Source organism: Stegostoma tigrinum, chromosome 7 (assembly GCF_030684315.1).
Source record: "Stegostoma tigrinum isolate sSteTig4 chromosome 7, sSteTig4.hap1, whole genome shotgun sequence".
In the NCBI taxonomy this organism is placed as follows: domain Eukaryota; kingdom Metazoa; phylum Chordata; class Chondrichthyes; order Orectolobiformes; family Stegostomatidae; genus Stegostoma; species Stegostoma tigrinum.
The window spans coordinates 57,877,539-57,901,311 of NC_081360.1; the positions used below are offsets into that span (position 1 = coordinate 57,877,539).

Genomic DNA, 23,773 nt, shown 5'->3' on the forward strand with positions numbered 1-23,773 from the left:
CCTTGAATGTCTTGTCACCTCCAAAAATTATGACCACCTTTCCGGGAACTCTATGCTCAAATCCAGCAAAATACATTTCTGCTCTGCGACCAAAAGAATTATTAATTGGATCGTCAATCTCATCTGCATGATCATGGTAAACCGTACCTTCTTGTCCTCTCCGTTGCCTCTGGGCTTTGACACAGTTAAGCACAATCAATCATTCTTCAACACCTCTGCTCCATTGTCTAGCTGCATGAATCTACACTCACCTGTTTCCATTCTTAACTAACAGAAGCAGAAAATGCTAGAGAAACTCAACAGGTCTAGTAGCATCTATAGAGGGAAAGCAAAGATAACAATTTGAGTCTGAATTCCTGAAGAAGGGCCCAGATGTGAAACGTCAGCTTTCCTCCTCCTCTGATGCTGTTTGGCCTGCTGTGTTCACCCAGCTCTACATCTTGTTATCTCAGATTCTCCAGCATCAGCAGTTCCCACTATTTCTGAATCGAATTTGAGTCCAGCAATGTTAACTCTGCTTTCTCTACACAAATGCTGCCAGATCTGCTGAGTTTTTCCAGCAATCTGTTCATTTGCTTCAGATCTTCAGCATCCACAGTTCTTTGTTTTGTTTCATTCTTAAGTTTCCAGTTGCACTGGGATCCAATTGACAAGGGTTTCTCCCCATTCTCTCACATCATAATGCATACTGGTGTCATCCAGCTCTACTTGATCATGATTTCTATTGATCCCTTTGCTGTCAAGTCTGCTAGTACGACAGCAGAAATTCCTCTCCCATCATTAATACATATTGGAAAAGCTAAAACTATTTTCTTTGATCCTCACCCTAAACTCCATCCCACTTTCTGATAAATGTCGTAGAATGAGCCCGACAGTTAGCAACTTTGGCATCATATTTGATTCTCAGATTTGTTTCTGACTAGTACTAACATTGCCTATTTCCATCACTTGACACCATCCAGGTCTATCCAACCCAACCAGTCTGCTGCAAAAACTCAATGCCTGCTCTTATTTTGACACCTCAAACTTCAGAACTTTAATATTCTCAAAGGCTCCACTACTTCACAAACTTAAACTCACTGAAAAAAACTGTGCTGCTCGTATACAAACTCACATCACATTCTGTTCGTGCATCATCACTGTATTCGCTGACATAACTTAATTCCCTAGTTAAGCAACATGTTGATTTTAAAAGCCTGCCAGACCCTTACCTCTCCCTATTTATTAACATAAACCTTCTTCCAGCACAGTTCTCCAATTCTCCCCTTTAGTGGAACCATGGTTTTAATTACTGCAATACTGGTGGCCTGCTATCAGCTGCTAAGGCCCAATGCTCTGGAATTTTGCTTCCTAAACTCCAGCTCTCTAAGCTTCCTTTCTTCTTAAGATAATACTTAAAACCTAACACTTTGATCAAGCTCTTGATCCCCACACTAATAACACCTTCTGTGGTTCAGTGCCAAACTTTAATAATGTTCCTGTTAAGGTCTTGTGACATTTTAATGTGTTAAAAGAGCGTTATACAAATAAGTCTTTTGGTTATTGAATATTGTACCACACCACACACAAATTAAGACATCAAACTGCTATCTGCTCCAATTCATTCTTTTTCCTATCTCCAAAACTCTAGATTTAAGAATGGAAGAAAAAGATGAAAAGAAAAAAGCATTTGAGATGAGAGACAGGAAAAAGATAAAGCATTCCTGGTTCATATATTGGCCTGAAAAAAGAAAATCACCCCAGAGATCCCACTCAACAAACCATCTAGCATTCTCAGAAGGAAAAATTCACAGCAGCATCAGACTCCAGTACAGTAAGGCTGAACGGCTACTCATTCATTTGTAGGTTTACACACGAGTAATGGACAAACAACTACCCCGAAACATGGCCCCTGCTTAAATTTTTACATTAAAAAACTTGTGCAACATTTTTGTTAATGTAACTGGAAATGTTAATGCTGGTCTGGGATTCTGTCAAGCTGGAGAGTTATTGCTCATCAGTCACAAACCTGGCAGGGAGACCCAGTCAGTTCCATGGAGAACAGCCATTTGCTACGTTCAAGGTCCTGAAGGCGAGCTCTCCAAGACCTCCCAGGCAATGAGAGATCAATAACTCTTCATGTTGTCAGCAAGAGCCATGAATCTGGCCACAACGAAGCAGTCAGATCTGCGCAGTTGAGGTGGGGGTCCAGTCCAAAGGTGAGTAAGTGCAGGATGGAAATTGCAGGGTGGGTTGAGTCAGAGATAGGGGCATGGCGAGGTGGCTTTTCTTGGTCATCCTGCTGCCTGTGCCTTGGTGACTATGTGGCCTTCCAAGGCCATGTAAAAGCCTTGCGACCTCCACTTAATCCTTCAGCCAGCCAACTGCATTGGGCTCAGGGTGACTGGTATCAGTGGCTCCTTCATGAGTCAAATCGACATCCTGCTGTCAGTAGCCAGGAATCCTGCATTATCTCTTCCAACCTTGACTTCAGGCAGGAGAGGTTTTTCTGCAGGAAGACTGACTTGGAACCTCCGCCATGATTATGTCAGCCTGGCCACCATGTGTGTCTCTCACTGTCAGGCTACATTATCTTTTCTTTTATTGCAAATCTACAAATGATTTAATTTCGAAAATTCAGATTAAAGTCATAAGTGCAATGTGTTTTATCCATTAAAAAAACCATTGAAATGACCCAGTTCTTCCCCCACTAAAAATCACAAAATCCATCTGATTATAAAGATTCAAAATTATTGCTCCAACAATGTTGCCTAGAAGTTCATTCTAAGACTTGATCACTGTGTGGAGAACTTCCTAAAATTCTAACTTATTAGTTTGATTTCATATCCTTCCACACATTGACATTTTAATGTCATATTAACCATTATATAACTGAAGTTGGGAGTAGGTAGTAAAAATGCATATGTTCTGAATTAGGAAATTATCTGTTAAAGAAGAGATATTAAAGACAACCTCCCCCACATAGTCACATATTTCAAACAGGACAAGCAAACAAGTTAAAAATAAAATACAATGAGGTCACTTGTGCAACTTGATCAGGATTACCAGGCCTTTCAAAACACATTAGAGTTAAGGGTTGTATAGTTAAAGCATCTTGCTCTATACAGTCCCTCAAAAAGAACATAAACAAGCATTCAAGAAAGTTATTCATCTAATTGATCCAACCTATTCCACAGCTTTTATGAAAAAGCAAATGGCAACTTATTTGCTCCATTACCTATTGAACGGTTATGAAAATTTATACCTGTTATCCAGAATAAATATCCTTTAAATAAAATCCTTTGAAACAGACTACTCTCAATGACTAACATAACAAGGTGTAGAGCTGGATGAACACAGCAGGCCAAGCAGCATCATAGGAGCAGGAAAGCTGATGTTTCGGCCCTAAACCCTGCTCCTCTGATGCTGCTTGGCCTGCTGTGTTCTTCCAGGTCTACACCTTGTTATCTCAGATTCTCCAGCATCTGCAGTTCCTATTATCTCTACTCTCAATGACTCACTGGAAAATTATGAGTGGACTTCCAATTTTCAATCTTGCACAATTAAATGATCCAGCAGCTCAGAATTAATCATGTTCCATACTAATATTAAACTGCTTCTGTGGTATTTATCATTATAATCCATATCCTGTTTCTAAAACTATAAGTGATAATAGGAACTGCAGATGCTGGACAATCCAAGATCATAAAATGTGAGGCTGGATGAACACAGCAGGCCAAGCAGGCCTCTCTGATGAAGGGTCTAGGCCCGAAACGTCAGCTTTTGTGCTCCTGAGATGCTGCTTGGCCTGCTGTGTTCATCCAGCCTCACATTTTATTATCTAAAACTTAAAGTATCTGTTTTGGTGAAGATTTCTTTTAAAACGTTTTAGAGGTTAACATTAACTGTTTCAAAAGAAGGTCCAGATTGTTTCAATTTCTACTCTGGAGTTTGAAATTAAATATTTGGTATTCTCAATGGCTGTAGTGACTGATTAATTAAGGATATGTACCAAGTTCAATCCAATGTACTCCACTGTATTATCACTGCTTCAACTTTTTTCCCCGCTAGCTCGGTACCAAAGTAATCTAGGTATCAGTTATTTACAGTGCATGGTCTGTAAAACTGTTTTAACTTTGCAAAATCTGCTTTAGGAAGCATGTACAATATTTAAGCAAAACATCATGGCAAGTACAAACAGTAAACATCTGATAAATCAGTTTAACTAAAAATCATGTTCAAAGTACTGAGATAACAAGGTGCAGAGCTGGATGAACACAGCAGGCCAAGAAGCATCAGAGGAGCAAGAAAGCTGATGTTTCAGGTCGAGACCATTCTTCAGAAATGGGGGAGGGGAAGGGGAGATTTTGAAGCTTGTGAAGTCCACATGGGAACCCTGCAGCCCAAGGGTATCACAAGCTTCAAAATCTCCCCTTCCCTGACTGCATCCCAAAACCAGCCCAGCTCGTCCCCTCCTCCCTAATCATTCCTCTCAACTCAAGCTCCACCCCCATCTCCTACCCACTAACCTCGTCCCGCCTCCTTGACCTGTCCGTCCTCCATGGACCAACCTATCCCCTCCCGAACTCTGCACCTACACTCACCTTTACTGGCTCCAAACCCACGTCTTTGACCTGTCTGTCTCCTCTCCACCTATCTTCTCCTTTATCCATCTTCTATCCGCCTCCCCCCTCCTCTCCCTATTTATTTCAGAATCCCCTTCCACTCCCCCTTTTCTGAAGAAGGGTCTCGACCTGAAACATCAGTTTTCCTGCTCCTCTGATGCTGCTTGGCCTGGTGTGTTCATCCAGCTCTACACCTTGTTGTCTCAGATTCTCTAGCATCGGCAGTTCCTATTGTCTCATGTTCAAAATACTGCTGCATATTGATGAAAAGGAAGAACTTTCAGGTCCAGATACCATACCAGCCAAAATTTGATTTTGCAAATACAGAAAAACTTAGAAAATGTTGATCCATTACTGCACTAACCTCTCAAGCTCTAATTGATAGTCAACAAGTGCTCTGGATTTAATGAATTCCAAGACTAATGACATTTTGTGCTGGTTATGTATTCCTCTTTTGGGTTTAGGTTGAATATTTTACTGCAAAGTATGGTTTAATGTATATAGATGGAGCACATCAAATGAAACTCTTCAGTTCTTAATATTTGATCATTCGAGAAGGAATTTGCTAAAAATAGATCAGTTCTCTCTCTAACAATTCAGAGCATAGAGCATATGAGCAGGAATAGACTATATGGCCCCTCAAACCTACTCCAATATTAAATTAGCTCATGGGTGATCTGTCTATGACCCCAATTCCATGTCTTCTCCAACTTCTGATAACCTTTTGATTCTGGAACAAAAACAACGTTGCTGGGAAAAACTCAGCAGGTCCGGCAGCATTTGTGAAGAAAAAATCAGAGTTAACGTTTCGGGTCCAATGACCCTACCACCGGACCCAAAACATTATCTCTGTTTTCTCCTCCACAGATGCTTCCAGACCTGCTGAGCTTATCCAGCAACTTTGCTTTTGCTCCTGATTTACAGCATCAGCAGTTCTTTTGGTTTTTATTTAACCTTTTGACTCCCTTGTTTGTCAAGAATCTACCGGCTATACAACTTAGGCTTATTCAATTACCCAGCCTCTACAACTCTGAAGAGTTCGAATCACTTTCAATCCTGCAAGAGCAAAAGAATTCTTACTTCAGCCTTAAATGGGAAATTCCTTATATTTAGTGAAAATAAAATACTGGAGATGCTTGAGATCTGAAGTAAAAACAAAAAATACTGGAGAAACTCAGTAGATCGGGCAACATCTATGGAGGGAGAAACAAAGTTAATGAGTGCAATAAAGAAGTCATATTAGTCAGAAAACATTAACTCGGTTTCTCTCTTCACAGATTCTGCCAGACAGGCCCAGTTTCTCCAGAACTTTGTTTTTATTCTTTACTTTTAAAACATTCCCCCTAGTTTTAATCTTTCTGACAGAATCACACATCATCTCACCATTCACCTAGTCAAGTGTCCTTTAGATCTTTATGTTTCAAGAAGATCACCTCATATTTTTCTAAACTCTACTGGATACAGGCCCAGACTTTCCAAACATTCTTCATACATCATTGACATACCAAGTTATTAGCTGAGTGAACTTCCTTGGAATCGTTTCTAAGCATTTGCATTCTTTATTAAATACGAAGACCAAAACTGTACTCCAAATGTGATCTTACCAACATCCTGTCCAACAGTAGCAGAACATCCTTATCTTTAATATTCTAATGCTTTTGCTATAAGCTACAACACCTCATTTGCCTTCTTAATCATGTGCTGTACTTGCATGTTAATTTTGTGATTCACATACCAGCACACCAGAGTTCTGAAATCTGTCTCCATTTAAATAATATGCTGCTGTTCTATTCTTCCTACCACAGCAGTCAAATTCCCATTTACCCATATTATTCTTCACCTATCTGATTTTTGACCAATCATTTAAGCTGTCTGGAAATGTTATGCCTTCCCAACTCCTCTGACAACTTACTTTCCTACGCACTTAGTATCATCAAAATTAGCAACCATGTATTTGGTTCTTCATTCAAATCATTAATATAAATTATCATTGGTACAAGCTCCAGCAATGATCATTCGTTACATCTTGTCAATCCAAAAATGAACCATTTATGTCCATTTCCCGTTAAACAACCAATTCTCTGTCCATGCTAAGAACTTATTCCCTGTAGTGATATCATTTTAAGAGTGAACATGCTATTGATTTTCAATCCCAGACCAGGCAGGTAGATTGATTGGTCATAGTATTATCATGGTGATGCCAAAGAACTGTGCCATGACACTATTTTTAAAATTGTGCAACATACGTTCAAATTCTTTTTGGCTACATAAACCAGGGGCCTATGTGGCTTCTAGCACCTTGCACCCAGCATCACACTGCTAGCCTGAATGATGATCTGAAATTGATTTCAGGTGTAACAGTAACTTTAGCACAGTTCAGATTAGTTGATAAATGATTTTCAATAGTAGAAACATATCTAACGGTGAATACACTTCTGAGACTCGCCAATATGGGCTGGGCTGGTTGACCATGATTGGCACACTACCTGCTGTGTATGGTCAATCAACGTGTTATTTGATACAATTCACCAGCTGCTGGAACATATGGCCTACATGCCTGGCATTGCATTGAAACTCAAATCACATATCACTCATTTGTGTGATAACAAGGTGTAAAGCTGGATGAACACAGCAGGCCAAGCAGCATCAGAGGAGCAGGAAAGCTGACGTTTCAGGTCTAGATGCTTCTTCAGAAATCTCCTCTGATGCTGCTTGGCCTGCTGTGTTCATCCAGCTCTACACTTTGTTATCTCAGATTCTCCAGCATCAGCAGTTCCTACTATCTGTCTCACTCATTTGTGTGTTAGGCATGACGTCCTTTTGCATGTTGGCAACATCCTGTTGGTGGAGAAACCCACTTAAGGATTCACTGAATAACATTAGTGTGATACTGCTAGCTTCAACAGTTGTTCAAAATTTTGAGACACCTACACTTTTGAGACACCTACCCCTTCCAGAGTGATCAGAGGTAAATTCTTTGCTCTGGGCAGTAGGGTCACAGCAGCTAAAGGCTTTGTAACTAAATGTTAGAAAAATGCATGTCTGGATGCAGAGAAGAGCAGAAACAAAAAATCCAAAAGATGAAAGAAATTATCATCAGGCTAGAAGAGGTCAGGTGAGATAGTGAAGGGAGTTGACAAACAGACTTTTCCAATTCAAACTGAAGACAGAAAGCCAGCATAGACCAACAATGACCGATGAAAGCTAAGTCAAATATGGTGCAGGGAGTGAGAATTTTGGACAAGTTAATGTTTATGGAGAATGGAGGGTGTGAAGAATAACGTTGAAAATAAATTGAACTGGAATAAGGGAAATGTAGTTAAAGGCTTCACTGGCACAGTTCCAAAGAAACAAATTTGGGAAACCATTCTGGAAGAGCAAGGAAATTACGTTAGTGATGGACAATTTATTGGTTTTGATGTTTTACTCTACACAAGATAGGATATTGAGATTTTCAATAAGCTGAATCAAAATGCTTGGAAAGGAGATAGAGTCAGCAAAGGAGAAAAGTTTATTGTGGAAGCCAAAAAAAAAACTGATTCCATCTTCCTGGTATAAGTTGAAAACACCCTTCATTCAACACATCAGCAGATGGCCTGACAGCACAGTCTTAGTCTTGAAATTGGGAAAACTGGTGAAAACAGAGCTGACTGTTATCAACTTACATTTTGTTCCCTGACTGTGAAGTAACTGAGGAACAAAGGGCAATGAGATAATTGAAGGGAGGCATTCACCTGGGTGACTACAGGAAAAAAAAGATAGGAGGAGAATTAATACATCGTAGTATGATTGAAAGGCAGGCTAACAGAAGAAGAGTTGGAAGACAAAATAGCAGAGCAAAAGAATGTGAAAGCAAGGTAGTCAAACAGATAGAGAAACGTAGCTTAGATTCTGGATGTGAGTTTGCTCGCTGAGCTGGAAGGTTAGTTTTCAGACATTTCGTCACCATTCTAGATCATCATTAGTGAGCCTCTGGTGAAGCGCTGGTGTAATGTCCGGTTTTCTATTTATGTGTTTAGGTTTCCTTGGGTTGGTGATGTCATTTCCTGTGTTGCTGCATCCTGCTCTTTTTCTCAGAGGGTGGTAGATGGGCTCCAAATCAATGTGTTTGTTGATGGAGTTCCATTTGGAATGCCATGCTTCTAGGAATTCTCGTGCTTGTCTCTGTTTGGCTTGTCCTAGGATGGGAACAACACATCCATCCTAGGACAAGCCAAACAGAGACACGCACAGGAATTCCGAGAAGCATGGCATTCCAAATGGAACTCCATCAACAAACACATTGATTTGGAGCCCATCTACCACCCTCTGAGAAAAAGAACAGGAAATGGCATCACCAACACAGGAAATGACATCAACGCAGGAAATGACATCACCAACCCAAGGAAACCTAAACACATAAATAGAAAGCCGGACATAACACCAGCGCTTCACTGGAGTCTCACTAATGGTGTTACCTAGAATGGTGATGAACCGTCTGAAAACTAACCTTCCAGCTCAGCAAGCAAACTCACATCCAGAACCTCAACCTGAGGTACAAATCTTCTCAAAACTTGATAGCTTAGATCGCACAGGCCACTGCAGGAAGCTAAATATATTGGTGGATGCTGAAATGAAATGATATGTTCCAATAGCTGAGGGAGTGATTTCAGGTAGAATCCTTGCGACAATAAGTAGCAATGGAGCAAGTCTATTTTGGAATTGAATTGGGTCCATGGTTCAGTGGGGAGGTGTGGTGGTTGATCCAAGGCAGCAGTGTGGAGGGGAATCAGTAAACAACAGTATAGCCTGAAACCAACATAGTGGTTGAATTCAGTCCAAAACCCAGCAGAACGTAACCCAAGGAAGCCTTTGTTTATTGTAATTTAAATGAAGTGGTGTAAAAAGGAAACAGAACAAGGTATGGCTTTTGAGGAGACCAATAGCATTCCCTCTTCCGACAAGAATTTTAAACGAAACCTTACAATGCATCCCTCTCACTATTATCAGTTTGATCATTTTCAATCTAATGATAGTCTATGCCGTATAATGTCTTTCAGTCGGAAATATATTGAAGCGAGCACGTTAGCCAATAATCGAAAGTGGATAGTCATGTAATCTCCAGCCCTCACGGGCCAGAGGGAATATAATCCAATACCAGACCGCCATTTAAACTGGAGAGAGAGAGAAAAACAAACTTTCCAAGGAGGGAAGAGTCGCCGGAGTTGAACGTTTCCCAGGATTCTACACAGGATCCTATGGTTACCCTGTTCACAGAGATTTCAAACTTGGCATTGCAGTGGGTAACAGCTGGGACCACGTTGGCCTGGGGCTGCCACATGAAGCCGGGCATTCCACCCTGGCAAGCTGTGCAGCTGAATCAGATGGAAGAAAAGTCGAACAATAAATTGCGGAGTTTCGCTAAGACCTCAGCTACAAGAAGTAGATCTTGAATTGAAGCTATCTGTCAGCACACTTTTACAGAAATGAAATGCGACCAGCTCTGTGCAGCTAATGGAAGGATTCTTAACTAAAGTTCTAATTTACCTCTTGCGAAGTTCAAATCCCTGTCGAGAAGAAATCGACATCGATCCAACCCCTCAGAGCCAGGTTCTGCCACTACAGCAAAGAACGTTCAACCATACAAGGGAGTTTCGACACGCACAGCAAACTCCCTTAAACTGTACGGATCTGTTTTGATCAGCCAAATTCAGCCGACATTGCTTTACCGGAACTCGAAGTTTGCGATTTTGTCGCGACCGCTGTGTTTTGCCTTCGAGGGAAGAAGTTGAGAAGCTGGTGATGCAGCTTATACGATGGGTATTGGTTCTTGTTTTGTCTCCTCCTCCACCCCATGGGGAGAGAAGCGCTTGATCAGTCCTGGGCTGGAATTAACAAGCCCATTACCACATCATTTCCTCCTTGTGCAGTTTCCCCAGGCAGGCACCCGAGGGGGTGCACAGAGCGAGGGTGGATGTGTGGAGAGGGGGTGTTAATTTGTGCCTGGAGGTGGACAGAGATCGGACCAAGTAAAAATCAGACACCGTCTGTTCAGGTGTCACCGCGCTTTGCTTTCTTGTTGAAAACCTGAATGCACCTTTTCAGTCTTTAATAACCCCCATGATAAAGTCCATCGCAAAGTAGTCTTGCAAATCTTCCGTACCCGTGAATCTAATTCATTTCCATTGACTGGAAATGTTTCCAAATCCAACAGAACATTCGCTATTCAGATTTAAATAGAGTCGTGAAACTAACTTGCGGTATAACAACCGCAACGTTCCCCCGCCCCCCAACCCCCGCGCAGTGGACGAGAACGCCCTTGACCGCGTCTCCCGTATTTCCCGCGACACATCCCTCACACCCCACCCCGCCACAACCGCCCAAAGAGGATCCCCCTCGTTCTCACACACCACCCCACCAACCTCCGGATACAACGCATCATCCTCCGACATTTCCGCCATTTACAATCCGACCCCACCACCCAAGACATTTTTCCATCCCCACCCCTGTCTGCTTTCCGGAGAGACCACTCTCTCCGTGACTCCCTTGTTCGCTCCACACTGCCCTCCAACCCCACCACACCCAGCACCTTCCCCTGCAACCGCAGGAAATGCTACACTTGCCCCCACACCTCCTCCCTCACCCCTATCCCAGGCCACAAGATGACTTTCCACATTAAGCAGAGGTTCACCTGCACATCTGCCAATGTGGTATACTGCATCCATTGTACCCGGTGTGGCTTCCTCTACATTGGGGAAACCAAGCGGAGGCTTGGGGACCGCTTTGCAGAACACCTCCGCTCAGTTCGCAACAAACAACTGCACCTCCCAGTCGCAAACCATTTCCACTCCCCCTCCCATTCTTTAGATGACATGTCCATCATGGGCCTCCTGCAGTGCCACAATGATGCCACCCGAAGGTTGCAGGAACAGCAACTCATTCCGCCTGGGAACCCTGCAGCCCAATGGTATCAGTGTGGACTTCACCAGCATCAAAATCTCCCCTTCCCCCACCGCATCCCTAAACCAGCCCAGTTCTTCCCCTCCACCCACTGCATCCCAAAACCAGCCCAACCTGTCTCTGCCTCCCTAACCTGTTCTTCCCCTCACCCATCCCTTCCTCCCACCTCAAGCCACACCTCCATTTCCTACCTACTAACCTCATCCCACCTCCTTGACCTGTCCATCTTTCCTGTACTGACCTATCCCCTCCCTACCTCCCTACCTATACTCTCCTCTCCACCTATCTTCTTTCCTCTCCATCTTCGGTCTGCCTCCCCCTTTCTCCCTATTTATTCCAGAATCCTCTCCCCATCCCCCTCTCTGATGAAGGGTCTAGGCCCGAAACGTCAGCTTTTGTGCTCCTGAGATGCTGCTTGGCCTGCTGTGTTCATCCAGCTCCACACTTTGTTACGGTATAAGAATCCCTGATAGATAATTTTCTTTGTCTTTCATATACAACACTGGCTGATCTCACCTTGACTTGCACAACATTAGTAATAAGTGTATTAACTTGAAACTCTGATGTTAAAAGACATTAACATATGATGGCGGATTAAGCCAAATTCTGTTTTCATTAAAGAGTACTGGGATGTTTTTTTAACCAGTGTCCTACAGAACATCATGCCACTATTCACTGCGTATTTCTGCAAATCATCGACCTTGGCTATCTATTGAGGAATTAAAACCTTGTCCCTAACATTCTCTTCTGACTTGTTTCAAAACGTGTACAAACAATCTGAGCAAAGATAAACTTCGGATTTTGCAACTGAGAGAAAAAAAATCATGTCAGAGATAGGAGGAACTGCAGATGCTGGAGAATCTGAGATAACAACGTGTAGAGTTGGATGAACACAGCAGGCCAAGCAGCATCAGACGAGCAGGAAGGCTGCTGTTTCGAGTCTAGACCCTTCTTCAGAAATGGGGGAGGAGAGGGGGTTTCTGAAATAAATAGGGAGAGAGGGGGAGGCGGATAGAAGATGGATAGAGGAGAAGATGGGGGAGAGGAGACAGTCAGGTCAAGGAGGCAAGGATGGAGCCAGTAAAGGTGAGTGTAGGTGGGGAGGTAGGGAGGGGATAGGTCAGTCCAGGGAGGACAGACAAGTTAAGGAGGTGGGATGAGGTTAGTGGGTACGAGATGAGGTGGGGCTTCAGGTGGGAGGAGGAGATAGGGAGGCAGAGACCAGCTGATAATGGGAACTGCAGATGCTGGGGAATCCAAGATAACAAAGTGTGAAGCTGGTTGAACACAGCAGGCCCTTCAGGGTCTAGGCCCAAAACGTCAGCTTTTGTGCTCCCAAGATGCTGCTTGGCCTGCTGTGTTCATCCAGCTTCACACTTTGTTATCTCAGTGACCAGCTGGGCTGGTTTTGTGATACAGTAGGGGGAGGGGAGATTTTGAAGCTTGTGACTGGTCACTCTGGAAAGAAGATAAAGGTGGGGAGGGAAAAACGTTTTTGGTGGTGGGATCGGATTGCAGATGGCACAAGTGTCCAAGGATGATGCGTTGGATCCGGAAATTGGTGGGGTGGTATGTGAGGACGTGGGTGATTCTCTTTTGGTTGTTATTTGTGGGGAGGGTGTGTGAGGGATGAGTTGCGGGAAATGCAGGAGACACAGTTGAGGGCGTTCTCGACCACTGAGGGGGGGGATGTTGCAGTCCTTGAAAAACAAGAAAATCTGAGATGTACGGGAGTGGAATGCCTCATCCTGGGAGCAGATGAAGTGGAGGTGAAGGAATTGGGAAAAGGGGATGGCAGTTTTGCAGGAAGGTGGGTGGGAGCAGGCATATTCTCGGTAGCTGTGGGAGTCAGTCGGCTTGAAATGGATACCGATTTCTAGGTGAGTGCCGGAGATGGAGACAGAGAGGTCCAGGAAGTAGAGTGAGGTATTAGAGATGGTCCAGGTGAACTTAAGGTTGGGGTGGAAGGTGTTGGTGAAGTGGATGAACTGTTCAAGCTCCTCATGGGAGCACGAGGCGGCGCTGATACAGTCATCAATGTAATGGAGGAAGAGATGGGGTTTAGGGCCAGTGCAGGTACGGAAGAGGAATTGTTCCACGTAACCTACAAAGACACAGCATAGTTTTGGCCCATGCAGAACCCATGGCCACCCCCTTTGTCTGTAGGAAGTGGGAGGTATTGAAGAAGTTGTTAAGGGTGAGGACAAGTTCGGTTAAGCGGATAAGGGTGCCAGTGGAGGAGAACTGGTTGGGCCTGTGGGACAGGAAGAAGCGCCCACCCACCCCCCCCCCCCCCCATTTTCTACCTATTAACCTCATCCCACCCCCTTGACCAATTCATCCTCCCTGGACTGACCTATCTCCTCCCTACCTCCCCACATACACTCACTTTTACTGGCTCCATCCTCGCCTCTTTGACCACCTATCTTCTCCTCTGTCCTTCTTCCATCCACCTCCCACTCTCTCCCTATTTATTTCGGATCCCCCTTCCCCTTCCCCTTTCTGAAGAAGAGTCTAGGCCCGAAACGTCAGCTTTTCTGCTCCTCTGATGCTTGGCCCGCTGTGTTCATCCAGCTCTAGACCTTGTTATCTCAGAAAAAAAATCGTGGCCCACTTTTGCAATTTTCATTTTCGAATCACTGAATTTTAAAATACAGGAGGCCATTCAACCCATCATGTCTGAACTGGCTCCCAAAAGAGTTACGCAGCTAGTCACACTCTCCAGCCATATCTCCATAGCCCATATTTTACCATCCTTTCCTCTCTCCTTCTCTCTCCAGAACGTGAAAGAAGTATAGCAGTTGGGAGACTATCTTTTGGGTGTGCAGGACATTGGTTTGGGCACTTTGTAATATTATGTTCAGTTCTGGTCTCCCTGCTACAGGAAAGATGTTGTGACAGTTGAAAGGCTTTAGAAAAGATTTACAGAAATGGAGCGTTTGAGCTATAGGAAGAGGCTGAATAGGCTGGGGCTATTTTCCCTGGAGCATATGAGGCTGAGGGGCAAACTCATAGAAGTTTATAAAGTCATAAGGGGCATGGATAGAGTGAATAGTCAAGGGGAGGGGAGTCCAAAATTAGAGGGCATAGGTTTAAGATGAAAGGGAAAAAAATTAAAAGGGACCTTTTAAAAGGACAACTTTTTCACGCCGAAGATGTGTGTATGGAATGAGCTTCCAGAGGAGGCGGTGGAGGCTGATACAATAGCAGCATTTAAACAACATATGGTTGGGTATATGGATGCTGGTAACCTATTTCTGACTACACGATGTCTCTGGCACTGTAATTTTTAACTCCTGCATTCCTGAGTCTTTCCTGTGTCATTTAGGGTAAAGTAATGACCAAGTGGTACTAGACTATTAATCCAGGGACTCAAGTAATGTTCTGGGGAGCTGGGTTCGAATCTCACCACAGCAGATTGTGGAATTTGAAATCAGTAATAATCTGGGTGTAAGAGTCTAATGATGACAATTGAATAATTGCTGATTGTCAGGAAGAGTCCATTAGGTTTGCTAATGTCTTTTAGGGAAGAAATCTTCCATCCTTACCTGGTCTGGCCTATACATGACTCCAGCCAAAAGTAATGTGGTTAGCTCTTAACTGCGGTCTGGGCAATTAGGGATGGACAATAAATGCTAGCTGAGCTAGTGACACCCTCATTCCATGAATGAATTTTTTTTTAAAAATCATGTGCCTGACACCAGACTCCCATATTTATACTAATCTACTGAAAAGTTACTTATGGAAGAAGACTCGCAGGAGTACCATGGAAACACTTTGGGGGTGTTCTCAAAACATTTCTGATGAGATTGTAGATCTCTACCAACTGTTGGGAATTAGGTTATCATTGACCAAAATGGAGAAGATCTATTTGGAAACATACCAAACACAGTGAGAAACTTCATCAGTATCACACAGAGGTGGTATCAAAGCATAAAAAAGAGGACACAAAACTCCATCTCCTCATCTGCATAATGTTTCAAGTGCCACCTCCCCTGAAAGGTGCCAGAGTCTGCGGATCACAGATTGAACTGATCATTGATCTCAGAAACTATTGAACCCAAATGAGAGCAAGTCATCACTTTTTAAGGATCTACCTAAGCAGAAAATTGGAGGCTTAGTCATCCTTTTTGAGGAAGTAACCAAAAAGATTGATGTGGGCAGAACAGGCGTTGTTTAGATGGACTTTGGTAAAGCCTGTGACAAGGTTCCACATTAAGTAGACTAAGTAGTAAAGTTTAGTCACATGGAATTTACAGTGAGCTTGCGAATTGGATACAAAATTGGCTTAACCGCAGGAGACAGAGAGTGATGGTAGAGGGTTGTTTTCGGACTGGAGGCCTGTGACCTGCAGTGTTCCATTGGGATCAGTGCTGGGTTCACTTTTGTTTGGCATTTATATAAATAATTTAGATGAAAATAAAGAAGGCATGGTTAGTAAGTTTATAGATGACACCAAAATTGGTGGTATATTGGACAGTGAAGAAAATGATCTAAGATTACAAAGAGATCTTGATTGATTGGGGTCGATGGGCTGAGGAGTGGCAGGTGGAGTTTAATTGGGACAAATGCAAGTTATTGCATTTTGGTAAAACAAACAAGAACAGGACTTACACAATTAAAAGTAGGGCTTGAGTTGTGTTGTAGAACAGAGAGACCTTGGGGTTCAGGTACATAATTCTTTGAAATTTGCATCATATGTAGACAGGGTGGTTAAGAAGGCATTTAGCACACTTGCCTTCATTGCTCAGACCTTTCAGTATTGGAGCTGAAAAGTTATGATGATGCTGTACAGGACATTGTGAAGCCTCTTCTGAAGTACTCTGTCCAGTTCTAGAAAAGTACAGCACAGTACAGGCCCTTCGGCCCATGTTCCGATTACCCTGTTATAGGAAGGTTATTATTAAGCTGGAGGGGGTTCAGAAAAGATTTACCAGTTTGGTGCTAGAATGGAAAATGTGAGTTATAGGGAGAGGCTGGACAGGCTAAGACTTTTTCCACTGGAGCATAGGAGGTTGAAGGATGACTTCATAAAGATTTTTAAAATCATTAGGTGTATAGATAAGTTGAATGGCAGATGTCTGTTTCCTATGGTGGGGGATTTCAGTACTGGGGTCATAATTTTAAAGTGACAGGAGAAAGATTTAAAAGGACATGAGGGGCACCTTTTCTTACACAGAGACTGAATTATGTGTGGAATGAACCTCCAGAGGATGTGGTGGATGCTGGTAGAGTTACAACATTTTTTTTAAAAATTGGACAAGTACATGAATAAGAAATGTTTGGAGGGGCATGGGCCAAGCTCAGACAGGTAGGACTTTAGATTGGAATTATGATCAGCATGAACTGGTTGGACCAAAGGGTCTGTTTCCCTGCTGTATGACTTAATGACTCTGGCTTTGTCTGGTTAATAACTTAAAAATGGGCATGGCACCACAGATTTTCTGGGCTACTGTTTGATTTTTCACAAGTGATTTTTTTTTCCCCTGTGAAATTAGACTCTGCTAGTCAGGTCAGCTATTCTATTCCAATTATGGTCATATTGTTAGTGAATTTCAGCACTGTCAGACCAATCCTTTCTTAAACTCAGGTTCATCAAACATGTCTTACTCATTTGTGAAATAAATGACTGCCATTACATTGTTTAATGCTCCTGTCACAGCTAATCTGAATGTGGTTCCTGCCTGACACCAGTGCTTCACCCTGGGGTTCTTTGCTTCAAGCTCCAACTTGCGAATCCTGATGTTGTGATTGATCATGAATTCCTGTCTGTTTAAAGGAATTCCTCTTCCCTCCAAAAAGTAGTAGTATCAGGAAAGGACTGCAGCTGGGCAGTGTTTTGATTAGATAACCAAGAAGAAAAGGTTTGTGTGATGTGGAGACAGCAGTTTGAAGAAACGTATTTCCCTTAAATGTGGGGCATTTGGAGGGGAAAGAACATCTATTATCTGGGAGGCAAAGTGTTTCTACGGGACCCCAGCAAGTTGGTGGAGAGGGAAGTGCATCTGAGAAAGAAAGGGTGATATCTGTGGTTTTTAAGTAATTATGACAGAGTTAGTTTGTTACAGAAGGACAAACTGAAATGTTACTTAATTTTTAATATTTAAAAACCTACTAACGGTAAAGTAAGAATTTTCAAAGTTAAGATTAAATTATTTGTAGTGAGAATACTCAAAATTTACAAAATAGGAAGCCCTTAGACCCCTGCCCTGAATGAAGTGTGCCAGTATATCTGGGGGATGGACCCTGTATTTGTAATTGCATATAGTTCTAAATGTTCTGCCTACAACCTAGATACATGAGTACCAGGTTTCATACTTGGTCTGTGCTGTGGATCACAGCCAGGCCAGCAGCAGAGGTTCTGAACTTAGCCTGGAATAGTTCCAGACTAGGTAGATGGAAAGCTACTCTAGTATCACTTCTAGTTCTGATAAAGAATCTCCTAGCAAATTCTATGGCAGAGTGAAATTATAACCTGTTTCCAATAAGCAACTTCACATAATTGTACAGCTGTTATCCAAACTGTAACCCTAGCATTTTAACAGACACTTTTAATTACCATGTTTTGGGGACCCAGCATCAAAGCAAAAGTAATTATTCAATCAGCATTGACTGAAAGCAATGTCTACAACACCACCCAAAACCTATGTCATTGTTAGAGAACTAAGCCAGCAAAGATAATGAAATAAAGTAATTTCTTCCTTTTCAATTCTAATTTCACACAGATACACCTTACACAACTTGCTGAATGACATTGTCACTGTCATAGTTGTAAAAGCCTTTGTTCAAACTGAATTTCAACAACAACTGAAGCAAGGAAAAGGGGACGAGGACACAAAGCAAAGCACTAATCCACTCAAAGAAGGCAGGTATGAAAATAGAACAGATAGACATAAATCAACAATTATTACAAAAAAGTCTTTGAGGTATAGTAAAGTAATTGAAAATGTCAAACAACAACATCCATCACTGGAGATTTGAACAAAAATACAAAATGCTGGAAGTCATCATCAGGAAAATCATCACCTGTGGAGGCCATAGATAAGTTAACATTGCAGCTGCATAAATTCTGTATTTTAGAAATAAAGTCAATATCCTTTTTGGATATATCCAGTCATATGTATACATTCAATACATTGTATTTTCTCCAGTGATCAATTTGTAGTTCCACATCATTTTAATGCATAACATTGTTCTTTCTTTTCCTTTCCACTCCACTCATTTTCTAGGCACAAAATAAAGGAAGCAGGAACAGAGACTGGGCCCCAGAGCAAATCCAAGTGCAGAAAATATTGTGCAAATAAAGTGAAAATGTTTCTAAATGTCCTTGTCTTACTTTCCAATTAATCACCCGTTAGGTCACATTTACAGATGCTTCCAGGAAAGTTACATTGTCAAATTTACCAGAGATGTACATGACAAAGACATTGAGCAAAAAGTGAAACAAAAACAGAAGTTGCTGGAAAAGCACAGTCAGTCTGGCAGCATCTGAGAAAAGAAATCAGAGTTAATGTTTCGGGTCTGGTGACCCTTCCTCAGAACTGATGACAGCTAGGAAAATAGTAGGAACTGCAGATGCTGGAGAAAAGATAACAAGGTGTAGAGCTGGATGAACACAACAGGCCAAGCAGCATCACAGCTTTCCTGCTCCTCTGATGCTGCTTGGCCTGCTGTGTTCATCCAGCTCCACACCTTGTAATGACAGCTAGGAAAATGTTGGTTTTTATGCAGAAGATAGGGTGGCGAAGGGGTTAAGGAGTAAATGGTAGGTAAGGATGGAACCCAAAGAGAGAGAAGAACAGTTGGCCAGACAAAAGAGTGGATAATGATCTGGTTACGAGGGCGAATAGCTATTAATGGAGACTGTTAATGGCTAACAATAGGTAGTGTGTAATGCCAGACTGTGATAACAAGGCATGGTGTGTTTCAGTTGGGGGCTAGGACATGGGAGAGTTTAGGCCCTAAAATTATTGAACTCAGTATTGAGTCCAGAGGGCTGAAATGTTGGCAGATAATCCTCTGGATGTGGACACTGGTGGGATGGTAGGCATGGACAAGAGGAATCCTATCATTGTTATGGGAGGGAAAAGAGAGGATGAGGGTGGAAGTGCAGGAAATGGATCAGACCCAGTTGAGAGCCCTGTAAACGACACTGCTGGGGAATCCGCCATTTCTGCCACCTCAAAAGAGATGCCAAGACCAGACACATATTCCCCTCCTGTCCCTTATCTGCCTTCCCCTTCGACCATTCCCTCCAGGGCACTGTGGTCCACTCTTCCATTACTCCCAACACTGCCACCCCCACCGTACCACGGCATCTTGCCCTGCAATCACTGAAGGTGTAACACCCACTCATTTGCCTTGTCCCTCCTCAGTATCCAAGGGCCCAAACATACCTTCCAAGTGAAGCATCACTTTATCGGTACTTCACACAATCTAGTCTACTGCATTCACTGCTCACAATGCTGCCTCCTCTACACTGGAGAAATAAAGTGTAGACTGGAAAACCACTTTGCAGAACATCTAGTTGCCAGTCACTTTAACACACCACCCTGTTCCTTGGCCAACATCTCTGTCTCTGGTTTGCTGCAGTGTTCCACTGAAGCTCAGCACAAGCTAGAAAAGCAACACCTCATTTTCCGCTTGAGAACCCTGAAGCCCTCCAGACTCAATTTCGTGTTTAATAAATTTAGGGCCTAAACTCTCCCATGTCCTAGCCCCCACTCCCACCCCACCAGGCCTTGTTATCACATAGTGTGGCATTACACACCACCACTTGTTAGCCATTAATATTGTCCATTTGTAGCTTTCACTCTCCCTGCCAGATCATTATCCACTCCTTTGTCTGTCCAACTGTTCTTCTCTCTCTTTGTGCTCTATGCCCAACTATCATTAGCCTCTCCCCCAACCCTATCTTCTGGACAGAAACCAACATTTTTGTAGCTGTCATCAGTTCTGAAGAAGGGTAACCAGAACTGCAACATTAACTCTGATTTCCCTTCACAGATGCTGGCGGAGCTGCTGAGCTTTTCCAGCAACTTCCGTTTTTGTTTCTGATCTACAGCATCTGCAGTTCTTTCAGTTTTTATTAAGCAAAAAGTGAATGCATTTGGACAAACTGACATGCAGCTGTCATGATTGAGAATACAGGGGAGTCCTTCTTCAAACTGAGTGCTGTACTGACTTCAGACATTTGCATCTCTACGGTCTACTGTGGAGAATTCAGCTTTCTTTGTGGAAGGTGCTGAACAATGCAAAAACAGCTTTTATAGAGCATCCACCTGCAACCATTCGGGTTCTAGTTACCCGCATCTTTAGTTTGGAGAGGTTGCCAATCATGCCAAGTTGATAGAATGACTAGAACTTTTCATAGAACCTTTACAAACTATCTACAGTGTGTGTTTTTATTGATGAATGGGAAGGATTAGAACTGGCAAAATGGAAGTTTTGTACAATATCACAACAAAATAATGACAACTTGCATTACTACTTCAATTTAATGTGGCAAAACATTCCATTGTATTATCAAACAAAATTGGACATCAAGCCTCTTAAGTAGAAATGGAGATCCGACAATCTGTTGGAAGATAAAGTGAAGGTGATCAAAGGTGCACCGGCTCCCAGGTCTGAATCAGAGCCTAAGTCTTTCCTTGGATTTGTAAATTATTATGGTAAATGCATACATAACCTGGCCTCCATATGGCACCCTTACAGCTGCTACTGAAGAAGTGTCAGCCTTGGAAATGGTCTCATAGCCAAGATGTAGCCTTTATGAAAGTGAAGAAGCAGCTATCGTCATTTAAGATGTTGGCACACTGCGATTCCAAGCGAGATATAGTGCTGAGATGTGCTGAATACCTGCATTTACAGATGTAAATCTGTAATAGTAATGGACCACAACCCCAGCTTGGGCTACTTAAATATGATGGGGCCGTGCTGTCCACAGCTTCAGATCAAATCCAGTGTGAGCTCTTGTTCTGAGTGTGTACAATTACAATTTGGAACACTGTCCAGGAGGCCAAGTGGCAAATATGGATGCCTTGAACTGCTTCCCACTCATGGGTACATCACCAGTGACACGTCTCAAAAAAAAAGTCTTTTCTGGTTTAAACTTTCTGGATACTCTTCCAGTCACAACTGACTGTATCAGACTGTGGATGCAAAAGGATCTTCTCCTGGCAAAAGTGAAACAGCTGGTGGTGATGGGGGAAACAAAAGGACCATCACAGCCAGAATTGAAACTTTTCTGGACCCAGTGAGACCAGATCATAGCACATTATTATGGAGAGCAAGTGTGATTGTCGCAAGCAAAGGTTGCTGCTGGCTGAACTCTGCCAGGATCATGCAGGAATATCCAAAGTGAAGCTGTTCATAAGAAATTATGCCTGGTGACCAGGATTGGATGTCGACATACCCCCGTTGGTGAGGCAGTGCCCAGAATGCCGACGAGGGCAAAAATTACCACCAGCAGCTCCCTACATTCATGGGAATGGTCAGATAAATCCTGGACTCAGTGACACGTCAACTGTGCCGGTCCTTTCATTGGCTTTATGCTCTATGTCATTGTGGTCGCCCATTCAAAGTGTTTGACATACATAGCGTGCATTCAGAAAACAAGGGGACAATGATTGAAAAGCCAAAAACAGCTTTTGTAATACACAGCAAGGAATTCAAGTATTTCCTAAAGTCAAATGGCATTAAACATGAAAGAACAGCTCCATACCATCCATCATCCAATGGTCTGGCAGAAAGAGCAGTCCAAGCCTTGAAGTAGGCTTATAGAAACAGCCTACAGTGTCACTTGCTACCAAACTGTCCCAGTTCTTGTTCAATTATAGGACCACCTCGCACACAACTGCAGGGATAGCTCCAGCACAGTTGCTAATGGGGAGAAGATTCTGCAACAGGGTAAACTCGATTTTGCTAGACTTGGGTGAGTGGTAAAACAGCATCAGGAATGCTAATGCCAGACACAAGACTCCTCTAAATGAGAGACGCAGTTTATGTTAGGAGATGAGTTTGGTGTCAAAACAATGGGAATGGCCTGCATAGGTAATAGGCATAATCAACGCAAGTTCAGGTCCCGTGACGTACAAAGTTTGGGTCGACAGTCGGTCCTGAACAAGCACGTGGACCACATGAAAGCTGTAACCGCGCAAATGGACTAGGAGCAAAACATACCCAGTCCCTTGGAGCATCCAGCAAAGCTGTCAGAACTGTGGGCTCTCCCCTCTGCCCAGCATTTGAGGATAAGATGGACACGGCCAATGTTGCAGCCTCAATGCCAGAAGATGATGAACGTCTTCCGTGATGGTCCAGACACAAGAGCTGGGTCACGATCTGGTAGACACCACCAGTAAATGAGCCAGAGCTGGGGGTACTGGACCTGGTATGCTAAACACCCCAGGGGAGGCTACAAGTTTAAAAAAAAGTGGCCAATGTCCCAGGACTTAGATGGGGAGAGATGTAGTGATTGGAACATGGTTAGCTAGGCCAACCTCATAGAATGAGTTCCCTGACTGGGACTGTTAACTTGGTCAAATTAGGGAGCCCTAGTTGACAGATATGTTAAAAGTACTGTTCATTTTAGGAGCTGGCTCTGAGCTAGGTAGATCACTATCATGTACTATGCACATATAAATAAAGTGTGACTTGGTGATGGGATACTGGCTTTCATGGAGTGATTTCAGTTCTGCAGTGGGGTGGCAAGTATGGGAGAAACAAGGGGAGCAGGAAGATTTTGCAGGGTGAACATCATGTCAATTGCTGCTGAAAGAAATTGCCTCTCACTTTACAAGTTGCCAAGTAATTCTGTTACAAGTCAGTCCTTACTCTTCAGCATTCCATGCTTCAGTTTTAAAGCTATTGAAACCTATTCCACAAAAAGGGGTCATTTAATATAGCTGTTGTTTGAAAACTAATATACTGCTATCAGGAGTTGATCCCTTGCATTTTAGCAAAGCACTGCCACAACCAGAACTGCGACAGTGTATGTATTCTGTTTTCAACTCCAGATGTTCAGATGATAGCCCTTTGCCCACCAGTCATTCATTAGCTCTTCCTACTGAAAATTGCTTGGACATTCGACTGTTGCAATATGGCCACATTGTGACATCTTCCTAGGAACTGGACACAAACATCCATAATTCTCACGTTATGATCACTGTGAAGTTAGATTTTCAGCAAACAAAACCTGTGCAAAATTTTTAAAAGTATATGTCTCATGGGGA

General features: G+C 42.9%; 1 protein-coding gene and 1 long non-coding RNA gene across 6 annotated transcripts in view; one reads left to right on the top strand and one right to left on the bottom strand.

The window, feature by feature from the left end:
• LOC125454151 (activin receptor type-1-like) overlaps window positions 1-23,773 on the bottom strand; it is a 135,967-nt gene that overhangs the window by 93,830 nt on the left and 18,364 nt on the right. For 2 of the 5 annotated variants that reach the window (XM_048534620.2, XM_048534618.2), the window contains exon 1: window positions 10,131-10,518. The exons of 2 other annotated variants lie outside the window; for them this stretch is intronic. In XM_048534620.2, coding sequence (XP_048390577.1) covers window positions 10,131-10,171 — 41 coding nt within the window. In that variant the 5' untranslated portion in view covers window positions 10,172-10,518. Of the gene's footprint in view, window positions 1-10,130; window positions 10,519-23,773 lie in introns of those variants that run through there. One more of the 5 variants, XM_048534619.2, reaches the window with a different exon arrangement.
• Window positions 9,673-18,841, top strand: LOC125454152 (uncharacterized). The gene is made up of 3 exons (XR_007247930.2): window positions 9,673-10,403; window positions 18,269-18,412; window positions 18,773-18,841. It is a non-coding gene; the product is annotated as an uncharacterized LOC125454152 (long non-coding RNA).